This window comes from Solanum verrucosum, unplaced genomic scaffold, assembly GCF_900185275.1.
Source record: "Solanum verrucosum unplaced genomic scaffold, falcon-dt-bn FXZP01000085.1, whole genome shotgun sequence".
NCBI lineage: Eukaryota > Viridiplantae > Streptophyta > Magnoliopsida > Solanales > Solanaceae > Solanum > Solanum verrucosum.
Genome location: NW_026019839.1, coordinates 3,535,521 through 3,547,891, shown reverse-complemented (window position 1 = coordinate 3,547,891; position 12,371 = coordinate 3,535,521). Strand labels below are relative to the sequence as shown.

The 12,371-nt window shown below is 34.9% G+C and overlaps 1 protein-coding gene across 2 annotated transcripts in view; it reads left to right on the top strand.

Annotated features, from left to right (window-relative positions):
* The first annotated feature begins 5,217 nt into the window (after positions 1–5,217).
* The window catches only part of LOC125815516 (DNA topoisomerase 3-alpha), a 52,485-nt gene continuing 45,331 nt past the window's right edge, over positions 5,218–12,371 (top strand). For both annotated transcript variants that reach the window (XM_049495014.1, XM_049495006.1), the window contains exon 1: positions 5,218–5,594. In XM_049495014.1, coding sequence (XP_049350971.1) covers positions 5,289–5,594 — 306 coding nt within the window. In that variant the 5' untranslated portion in view covers positions 5,218–5,288. The remainder of the gene's footprint in view (positions 5,595–12,371) is intronic.

Below are 12,371 nucleotides of genomic sequence, written 5' to 3'. Positions count from 1 at the left end.
CCAAATTGAAATTCAAAATCCCAAAAATCTTTCACCAATTAAGGTAAACATACTTTTTCTGCGATTTTTGCCCCATTCCGAAAGAGGGAAGGGGAAATCGACGCTTGGGATCAAAGACTTGTCCTTGAACGTCGACGTGGCTCCATCTCGAGACGACAAGGACTGATGCGTGGGCTGGCGGATGCTGTACGAACTACTGGTGAGGTAAAAGGGAAACGACAAAAAACTCGTACTTGGATGCCGTGTATCCGTTGCCATTGTCGCATCTTCCGTGAACTTACGCTGTGTATTGTTGTTGTGGTGTTAACGTTCTGGAAAAAAATGGATTCTTTTGTGAAGAAGAAATGACTTTGGGCCGGGTTGGGGTGTGTTAAAGTGGGCTGGGCGCTAGGAATAATGGAATGGGGGTGTTGTAGTTGTATTGTGTTTGGGATGGCAATATTGAATTGGAAAATGGGCTGGATTATGGGTTAAATTAGTGGGCTGCACGTGAGAATTGGGTTGCTGTAATGTTGAATGGAAAATCGGAAAGTATTGGATTGAGGAGGGGTAATAAATGTGGTTAGATCCGCATTCAGAAAATGGCCACCTAAATTGCGCTCTCGGTCAATGAAAAAATTAAGAAGTTAGCCAAAATGAGTTTAATTTAGGGAATTTGACTAATATTTAACCAAGACAAAATAAAATTGATTAATTAATGAGCTTCTTAATTTAACGAAATAAGATAATTAACTTAATTATAAACTAATAAACTTGAAATTATAACTATAATTTAAACTAAAGTAAATAAATAAAATACTTAGCTAAAATGTAAACCCCTTTTTTTAAAAATGATTTTCAAATGTACTAAATTACATACGTAATTAGTTATATAAAACATATGTATTATTAAAAATTTATGAAAGTGACAAAACTATTTGAAGTAACTAAAAAAAAACTTTGAAAATAAATTATTTCATGTCGTTCAAAATTGAAAAAGCTCAATGACAAATCTATATCGTGGAGGTCCAAAATTTGGTGTCAACACTAAGGTCCTATTACCCCCCTCCCCCCCCCCCCCCCGAACTTATTTTTTAATTAATTTTTTACCACTTTTCGGCTTACGTGGCAATATAAACCAAATAGGTTGAAAGCTTTGTTCAACACGCGCTGGGCCCACTTTTCAACTTTCTAAAAAGTAAGCTATCAGTTCAAAAGTAGCTTTTACACTTCCCAAAATTTCAAAAAGCTATCACTTTATGTTTTAGATAAAAAAATTATTTATAATCTACTTTGTTAATATATTTTTAGTTAGTTTATAAATTTCAATGTTTATATATTTTATTTCAAATTAGGGCTTGTAAAATTTTGTAAATATTATATATATAATTTTATTTTATTTATAGATAAAAAAAATTATTTATAATCTACTTTGTTAATATATTTTTAGTTAGTTTATAGTTTTCAATGTTTATATATTTTATTTTAAATTTGGGCTTGTAAAATTTTGTAAATATTATATATATAATTTTATTTTATTTATAGATAAAAAAATATTACTTATAATCTACTTTGTTAATATATTTTTAGTTAGTTTATAGCTTTCAATGTTTATATATTTTATTTTAAATTTGGGCTTGTAAAATTTTGTAAATATTATATATATAATTTTATTTTATTTATAGATAAAAAAAATATTACTTATAATCTACTTTGTTAATATATTTTAGCTAGTTTATAGTTTTCAATGTTTATATATTTTATTTCAAATTTGGGCTTGCAAAATTTGTAAATATTTTATTTTGTATTAAGATCAGAAGTTACAATTATATTGTTATAGTTTTCAAATTTGAAGTTAACAATTTACTTTGTAAATATTTCGTTTTGTATTCAGTTTGACTATATCCTTTAATCTTTTTAATTTAACATAATGAACGTTGATATTTCAAAAAAATATATTTTGTACTCATGTGAATTTTACCGTCTTTACGAAAATTTCTATTCATTTAACGTTTCTTAAGTTTAGCTTATCACACAGGTAGGTGAAAATATATTTGATCTCTTTTTCAAACACCGTTAAGTGGTAAAAATAAAAAACCGAAAGAACCGACTAAAACTGAAACAAAAAAAATGACTTTGCGTGGTTTGATTTGGTATTTAGATTTAATAAACCAACATAATTGGTTTAGGTTTTTTTTAATGAAAAACCAAACCAAACCAACCTATGTACACCCCTACTTCTAAGTCATCAAGAATCGTGGTTGAGTTCAAAGGTTAGCTTTTTCTTGATTTTATTTTGTTAGCTTTTCGAAGAAAGGAGCAATTTAACTTATGATAATGGAGGTTTTTCCAAACATGAACAACAATAATAAAGAAGGAGACAATTGAGTTAATATTTATTTTTTTCAAGTTTATTTGAACACATGGCCAATTTTTATTGGTCAGTGCTGTCTAAAAACTGCACCTACGCACCTAACACAGGTGAAGTCACGGACTCAGCCACATAGGCCGAAAAGTGGTAAAAAATTACCTAAAAAATAAGTTTGGGGGGGGGGGGGGGTAATAGGACTTAGTAAAGATTAGGTGTGTCTCAGAGATTTTGGGCATATGCTGGGAGGTACTTATGCATTTTCCCAAAAAAAATATATTCAACAATATCAAACAAAATTTAATCAACCATTTTTTATAATTTAATATGACATCTGGTTAAAGTCAACAAAAATCAGTCCTAAAAAGTAATGACTCAAGCTCTATAGTCAAGCCTCCAAATTAGTTTCTTAATCGAATTACCCATTCTATAAGAATTTCAAATATATGCTTAGACTCCCAATCCTAGTTCAAATCGACATTCAAAACTCCAATATATATTTTCTTAAACATAGACAATTTTTCAAATTTCACATAAATTTTATATTTAAGGCACATGTAATGGTAGTTAATACATATAATTACAGATGAGTTTAGATTGTTAATCTCAACTCAAATTATAAATTTTCCAACAAAAATTATGCTAACTCGAACTTAAAATCACAAAAATGATATTGAAATGAAATAGACTGTGAAACTCAACATTTTATAGCATACTTTCTCTCCGTGGTCGTAATAAGAAGCCATGCGATCACGAAGAGCAATCAAACATAAACCCTACACAAATACGACAAGAGGCTCGCGACCAGAATGACAAAAAAAGATCCTAGCATCATCACAACACTAATCTTTCGACTGCGAGGGTCTACATCTAGAAAATTCAAATAAAATCCTACGCAATTAAATTGAGTGTTTTCGTTAGTCTCAAAATCCATTCGAGCCTCTCAAATCCTAACCTAAACCCTTAAACAAGTGTCAAATGGTTACACTAACTTGTACACAGTCTTGAATTCTAAAACGAGACGCTAAAATGTAAACATTACGAGTTGAGTTACTACAAAACATATATATGTAGGGATGACAATGGGGCGGTGCGGGGCGGTAGTTGAGCTTGATCTGCAAAAAATTTAATTCATCCCGCTCCGCATAACAACATTTTTTATTTCAACCGCCCCACCTCGCCCTGCATAAATTTTTTAAAAATATTTTATTTTTCTAATTAAGTTTGATACTAAAAATAAAATTCATAAACACAAATTCATATTTTCATTAAGTTGTATTAATTTAACAGAATAGTGACTTAAAATTTTACTTTTTAGATGCCAATTGGGAAACATGTAAGAGAATATATTATTTTTATTGAACAATTTTCATTATTTTCTTGAATATTTTAGTAGTTTTACAAAAATTATCTTAATAAATAACACTCTATCACTCTTATAACATGTAAGAAGTTAAAATTAAGTTTGAATCCACATAAAATCACATATACTCGCAATCCGTCCTGCTCCCGCCCACATTAATTTTTAAAAAACCCACTTCAACCCGCCCCACATCCTACCCATCTCGCAAAACCTTAAACCCACCCTGCATAACCTTAAATCCACCCCGCCCCATTGCCATCCCTATGTATATAGAATTGTTTATACATCTCAATGTTAGCCCCATATGATTTTGATTAATGAGCCTTAAGTAAAATAAATCTTCACAGGAGAAGAAATACAAAAATGACAGCATAAAGAAAAAACGAAATAAATCATAGCAAATAATAAATATTTGGAGGATCAATCTATGGGATTAATCAAGACAACAAAAGATCGCATACCGCAAACAAACAAGTAAATCACAAAGATAGATGGATACAATCAAGAAGGAAATTTGTCTTATTCAAACAAGAAATATGCATGCCAAGATTAGGGGAAGAAAATCATCAAGTCTAGATTTACGAGAAAGGAAGCACCACGCTAGAAGAAGAAAGTTGCAATAAGATCTAATCACAGATGGGATGGAATTATTGCACACATGAACATATGTGACATGGATATGGTAATACAATCATCCTCAATCAAGAAATCATTACAAATCCTTCATTGAAAAACGTATCCTTAGATTTTTTTTTGCAATAGCAAAGAGCTAGACCATATAAACTAGCTTTAGAATTAGGAGAAATCGGCGCACTTTACTTAAATTGATGTACTATATTTATTTAATCTTTTATAAAACACTGTACTCTCTGTCTGCAATTGTAAGAAAAAAAGAAAGAAGAAATAATTCGAGTTATACAAGTAGATGTTGTGTCTAGAAAACAAAGTCTGTAAGAAGTTAAGAATCAAAATTGTTGTACAGTCTACAAAGAACTCTTAAGAGAACCCTTAAACCCCAAGAGAACTAGACAAGACACCACATTGGTGATCAGAACTAGTATGAAATTTCTTGTCATCTTTACTTTTACTCTTGATATTTTGTTATTATATATAACAAAAATTTGTAGGCAAATCAACTTTCCCATTCAGACAGTTGACTAAGGAGGAGTTTTTTTTAATTCACAACCCTTTAATTTTCAGTCAAGAGAGCACCCAATGACATGGCCGAGTCGTTAATAAGATGGTTTGAAAACTATGATATCTCATATTCAATTTCACTAGATAATTTGTTCCATATATCTAAGCCTCGAAGGATAAAGTTATTAAATGTTTACGTATTTGAATTTTGATTCCTATTATGCCCCTCACAAAATCAGCTATTTTGCAACTTTTTTTTTTATACAAATAAATGATTAGGTTAAGGGGGTAAATGGTAAGAGAATAGGGTGCAAATAAATTTTTAAAAAGTACTGGATACAAAATGCTTTGGATGCAGTGTGCACGGCTCTAAGGCGGGAAATTATATTAAGCAGCGACGATAGAAGAAAGGGGCATTCCAGAAACCATTTTGTCGGGAAAATGGCCGGAGGCGGAGGACGGGTGATAAGGGTACTAAATGTGGCTGAAAAGCCGTCGGTGGCCAAGGCAGTGTCGGGGATACTATCGAAGAACCAACCAGGTGGCATGAGAGTAAGAGACGGACGTTCCAGGTACAACAAAATCTTTGAGTTCAACTACACCATTCGGAACCAGCCTTGCCAGATGCTGTTCACATCCGTCACGGGCCATCTCATGGAGCTTGAGTTTGACGAGCGTTACCGGAAATGGCACTCGTGTGACCCGCTCGACCTCTATAATGCGCCTGTTCGGAAGTTTGTCCCTGAGGTACCTCTTTATCCTATTTACCTTAAGTTTATCTCCTGCCGAATATTTGTTTCCTGGTAATTTGGTCACTTGTTGAATAAGATATTGAACTTCCTGTATGCGCGAGAATCCAATCCAATTGCTAATGTGATTGCAAACGGAGGCTTTTCAATGTAAATGATTCAATTTGCAGAATATGGTAAAGTTGATCTGAACTTAATCAATTTCTGAAAGGTCATTTGCTTCGATGTATTACTGAAGTCGTGCCTGTATTAAAACTGCATCAATCATGTCGTATTGGTGTATTATTTTATATTAATGGAAAATGGAAAGCAAAATTCAAAATTTGATAAACTCTCCCTTTAGCTTTGATACCATGTGAAAAACAAGAATAGAGAAGGTAGGATTTGTCTTTTATGTAAGAGACTTCAGCCACATATGTCAATAATGTCACGGAGAGTTGTAGTTTCCTACTTCAAAATGAGATATGGCAATAGAAGAGTGTAAAGTCCTATTGTAAGCAAATTCAATTAAAGACAGATGTTCCTTCCAAGAAGCATACTTCCTTTTACCCCTAACCTTTAACATATTTTCCCGAAGTCCTATTGACCACCTAGGTTTGAGGGTGACCTGAGTTGGAAAATAACAAATCCGAAATAACTAGGAAACTACATGCAATTTATGTAGATGCTCAACAAATAAAGAAGCAACATGTGTAGCATCATCACTCTTGTGGAAAGGATTAAAGTGTGTCATCTTTAAGAATCTGTCAACCACAATACAAATACATTCTCTACCTCTACTAGTCCTTAGTAATTGAAACACAAAATCCGTAAAAATGTCAAGCCATGCCACCAAGAATTTGTAGGAGGTCCTAGCACTCCCATGGATAGATTTTGTCTCCGTCGTGAAACAAATTCAGTTGCAATGCTCACTGATGAATTTGGACATTGCTTCAAAATAGGTATGGAATAGCATTATCAGAGGGAGTAAAAAGATTGCAAAGAAGAAGCCCTAGATTTGTTTGCAAGAATTGAATGCATAAAATAAGCTCTTTTTTCATTGGATCAATGTTTTTTGCTTTGGACATATGGCTACTCAGGAGTGGAAATCACTCACATATAGTATGCTGATGATCCACTCGTTCTATGTGGTGCTGCGGATCACAATTGAGGCATATCAGGATAATTCTGTTATTACTTGAAATGATCTTTGGCTTAAAGACAAACCCAAGTAAAAGCTCTATCTCTGCTGTTAATGAAGTGCATAACATACATGATTTGGGATAATGTCTTGGGTTGCCAACTTGGAGAACTACCCACAAAATATCTTGGTATGCCATTGGGTGCTAGGTACAAGTCTAAACCGGTGTGGAGAAAATGGAAGAATGTTAAAATAAATTGGCTATTTGGAAAAGACAATATCTATCTCTTGGGGGCAGGGTAGTTTATATAAACAGGGTTCTTGACTCCCTCCCTACATTCCTTATGTCATTGTTCCCAATGCCAGCTAGTGTGAGAATGAATTCGGACAGGTTCAGATGGAATTTTTTATGGGGTGACAACAAAGAAATGAGGGCTTTTCACTTGGTTTAATGGGACAAGGTGACAATAGATAAAAAAAAGATGTAGGCTTGGTGTCAAGTACTTGAATTTGCATAACGATAGCTTATTAATAAAATGGTTGTGGAGATTAAAAAGAAAAAGGGGGGGGGGGGACCTATGGAGAACAGTTGTTTCTAGTAAATTATGGAGCACAATCTTCTTGGTTCTCTAGCCTAGTAAATGCTTCCCATGGTTTTGTGTCCATGGAAGCATATATCTAGCTTGTGGCCCTTTTTTTGGTGTGATGAAGTAAGGTTTTGTATAGTTGGCATCAAGAAGATGCAAAGTTACAAAAGATATGTTAGCTCCAACAACAATAGGCCTTAAAGCATAGGGAGCTAATCAAAAGCAAAAGAGGGTTTTGTTGTTACACAAGGATAAAGGTTGGTAATGGAAGAGATACAAGGTTCTGGCTAGATGAATGGATAGGACTTACTCCACCAATGTCTTCGTTTCAGAACCTTTATGCCTTCACCTTAAATACTGGTAGTTGGTTTCACATTGCTGGATTAGAAGTAACTGGTGTCTTAATTTTCTTAGAAATTGTTTCAATGGGATATTCCTAGAATAGATACACTTTTGAATGATTTGGAGAGGGTGGTCTTGAATGATGAGGGGTCTTATACACTCAAATGGACTGGAGGAGAGTTTCCTCTGTGAACATTTGTTATAAGATTCTCAACAGTGAGGGGTTCAACACTACTAGCTGACTTTGGAGATGAATATGGAAGTCTAAAGCCCTCTGTAAAGTTAGTTGTTTCATGTGGTTAACCACACTTGATGCTTGCCTCTCACAAAACAACCTTTAGAGGAGAGGTGTATTAATTTGTAGTCGATGCTTCATGCGCAATAGTGATGAGGAAAGTACCAACCACCTTGTTCAACAATGTTCAATTGCAAGACAGACCTGATTGTTGTTTTGAAACCTATTCATAGTCTATTTTATCATGCTGTTTACAATGAAGGATCTACTGTTGAGCCGGCAGGTTTGGGGGATGTGCAGATCAGTGAAGATGGTGGAATATAGTGCCCAACTCGTATATGTTGGGTAATAATATGGAAGGAAAGACTAGCAAGTTTTTTTGAAACTTTAGAATAGTTCAAAGGAACATCAACTGAGGTAGATTGCTTGATATGGTTAAGGAATATGCTGAACAAATTTACAGTGAAAGCAGCATACATTGTATTCACAATCTCAAACAATCAGAGTGGGACTTGGCCTTGGAAGATGATCTGGAGGGTTAAGATCCCCACAAAGTTACATGCTTCTCTTGGTTGCTAGCTAGAGATGTTGTACTCACACTAGATAAACTCACGAGGAGAGGTTTAAATCTTTGCTCAAGGTGTTTTCTTTGTAGTAAGGAAGTAGAGACAATCTCTCATCTCTTTCTTCACTGCAGATGGATTGACCAGTCGTGGAAGATTTTTATTAACTTGAGGTTGCATTAGCTGGACTATGCCGCGAAGAGTATATGAGGTATTGAAATGCCGATTGAAAATTGTCCCAGCTTGCATTTGGTGGACTGTGTGGTTAGAAACTAACCAAGTTTATTTTGAAGACAAAGCCATTTGTAGCAGAAACTAAAGATGAAATCTTTAGGGCTTTTTTTTGTTGTTGTGTAAACATAGATTAATGGAAGACTTAGAATCAATTTTTGATGTACTAGATTCCTTATGAGAAGATAAAGGACTAGGAGCTTATTTTTTTGCTCATCTGGATGTAAATATGGGGGACTACACACCCTTTGTGTAGTTTGTTATTAATACACAAGAATGTTACCTGTTAAAAAAAAGAAAAAATAGAAATGCTTGATGCTTTGAAGACAAAACAGAGGCTGTAAAGAAATTAAAGTATACTTGTGGTATTTGGTTTAATTTACTGGATGTGAAAGATGAATTTGACATGCTTGACTTTATAGACTCACTATGGAGTAGGATCTATATAAGCGAAGCCTTTTCTTTTTGTTTTGTACATATATATATTTTTGTAATTCTCTGGCACTAAGTGCCAAATTTCTGATTTTAATATAATTACTACTTACCATTTAAAAAAAAAAGAATAAGTAGGTGTATATAATGTCTGGGGAACAACCTAGACTTAGCTTGTTTACGTTCTACACATTGACCACACTTTTTCACCATCACCTCTCATCTTAGGCCAACAGATATGTTTTTTTCCAAAATGTCTAAAGTCCTGGGAACCCAAAATTCCCTATCATCTACCACAATTGCTCCTCTCGCAAACAATTCCTTTCAAGAAGACATAGATACACACAACTTTCCATCCTAAATAAGAAACCATCAAATTTCTGAAACCTTCCAAATTTCTCTGGTTTTCCACACCTAGCATAAGCATCTCCAAACCTTCTTCTTGTACTTGAGTTTGATGTACTTGAGCTGAGGGTCTTTCAGAAACAGCCTATCTATCTCCACAAGGTAGTGGTTAGGTCTGCTTACACTCTACCCTCCCCAGACCCCACTTAGTGGGATTTCATTGGGGATGTTGTTGTTGTAATAATTTGTATTAATTGACACTTCACTTCAAAAAGATGAGCACTGCACTTCTCGCCTCCGTGAAGTGGGCCCTCATTTTTTTTGTCGCCTCTTGCCTTCCAAAACGCCAGTTTCAATAAATTCTACCCAATTAGCGCCTTTTGCTTACCTTACCTTGGCTCTTAAGATGTCTTAAAGATTCATGAACGGTTCTAACTACAAACTCCTTGGGCCAAAATTAGTATTGCCAATTAGGTAGGCCTCATTTGAATACAACTTCCTATCACACGTGGAATAGTTCAAGCTTAATTATTAAGTTTCTCATTGAAGTAAGCTACAAGTTTATAGCCTTGCATTAACACAACTTCCAAAGTAATTGTAGTAGAGGTGAAGAACTATCCTGCCTGGATGATGTTTAGAGGTCATTATTCAATTCCACCCTAGACTTGTTCTAACATTGTTAGATATTGAACACTAAAGCATCCATAAGACTTTCAGGATTTGAAATGGCCAATAATTTAGAGTCTAACTGGGAAGCCACACACCTCCAATATGCTGATGACACATTAATTTTCTTTGATGTTGAAGAGAGTCAACTCAGAGTACTTAGGACTATTTTGGTTCTATTTGAGGGCATGCCAGGGCTACACATCAACTGGTAAAAAAGTAATTTGTATCCTATTAACACATTGCTAATATGGAGCTTTTGTCTCATGTCTTGGGAGGAGATGTAGGTTCACTGCCTACTACATACCTAGGAATGCCTCTAGGAGCCAAATCAAATTCTAAGGGAATTTGGGATCCAATAATTGAGAAGTGTGAAAAGAAACAGACAGGGTGGAAGGCTCAATACTTATCTTGGGGGGGGGGGGGACATGGCCACTCTTATTAGTTCAGTGCTTGATGCTCTATCAATATATATGATGTCTTTATTCTCCATTCTAGATGGGGTTATACAGAGGATTGGTAAGATTAGGAGGGATTTTTTGTGGAATGGGAACAAGGAGAAAAAAGGATTACATTAAGTCAAATGGTGCAAGGTGATGCATGGGAAGAAACAGGGTGGGTTGGGCATCGGGAATTTAAAATGGCAGAGTAAAGCACTCAAATTGAAATGGTTGTGGAGTTATTCTCAGGAACCTCAAGCTTACTGAGTGGACATAATAAGAGCTAATATGGTGAGGATAACAAGTGGATAACAAAGGAAGTAAACTCCCCTCATGGAGTGAGCTTATGGAGATCCATAAGAATACTTTGGCCTCTGATGAAGGTTCACACCTCTATCAGGGTAGTTATGTTTGCAGAACATCTTTTTGGGAGACTAAATGACTTTCTAATTCTTGTTTGAAAATCTCTTTCCAAACATCTATTGCCTAGATCTACAACAAGAGAAAACAGTAGAAGGAGCATGGTCAACACAGGGATGGAACTTCCGGTTTAGAAGAAACCTGAATGATTGGGAAGTGGATACATAGTTGAGTTGTTCAGAACTCTGGAACAATTCAAAGGCACAAAGGAAGATCCTGATAGACTTTGGTGGAAAATGGACAGTAGAGGATGCTTCAAAGTTAGTTTAGCTTATAAGCTTCTCAATAGAGACCTTCAACTGATGGACAACTGGCCTTGGAAGAACATATGGAAAGTTAAAACACCTTATAGAGTAGCATGTTTCAAATGGTTGTTAGCTTGGGAAGAGGTGTTGACACATGACAACCTTAGCAAAAGAAATTTCAACCTTTGCTCAAAGTTCTACATGTGTGGTGAAGAAACTGAGACAATCAGCCAACATCTATTCCTAAATAGTAGGATCACAAATCCTATGGAAGATCTTCATTAGCCTCTGAGGTATTGTTTGGGCAATGCCAAGAAAGATTATTGAGGCCTTGCTGTGCTGGGAAGAAGCAGGTACAAGATTGACACATAGAGATAGCTGGAGTATTGCCCCAGCTTGCATTTGGTGACAATCTGGAAAGAGAGAAATTCCAATGAAGACATTAGTAGTTCAGTTCAAAGGATTAAGTTGAACTGCTTTAGACTTTCTGTTTTTGGGCTAACTAGAGATGCATAGAAGATACTGCTTCAATGATAGACACCCTTGATTTTTGTTAGGCTGATGAAGAATTTGTTCTTTTTTACTTGTAAATATGGTTTCAGCACAACCTAGGTGTTGTATTGATAAATATATACAGATTGTGTATCTATGAGTGTGCCACATAAGTAGAAAATTCCACATATATGCTTGGGTGGATGACATGTGGCATAAGTGGGGTGTTTTTAAATTACTTAGTCAAGTAGAGGGGTGTTTTTAAGGCTGTCAATAGTGGAGGAGTAATAATTCATGCTAAGTTTAGGGTGTTTTCAATACTTATCTTTTTTTTTTGGGATGAAGTAGTAAGAAATTTCATTGCTGGCATCAAGAAGGTGCAGAATAGTACAAAAGTTAGGAAATTGACAAAACTTCATTAGCTCAATTACAAAAAAGACTAAACTAGTACCAGGGAGCTAACAAAGTTCAAAAAGTTCTCAGGAGAATCTATGGGTGAAAGATTATGCCAACTATATAGATACAAAATACACCTAGCCTTAGAAGGCTGTGATTGGTCCAAAAGGCGGGTCACAGACGGATTTCTCGGTTATAAAAAAAAAATAAAAAAATACACCTAGCCTTAAGAGAGCGATTTGGGGTTGATAAACCTTCAAA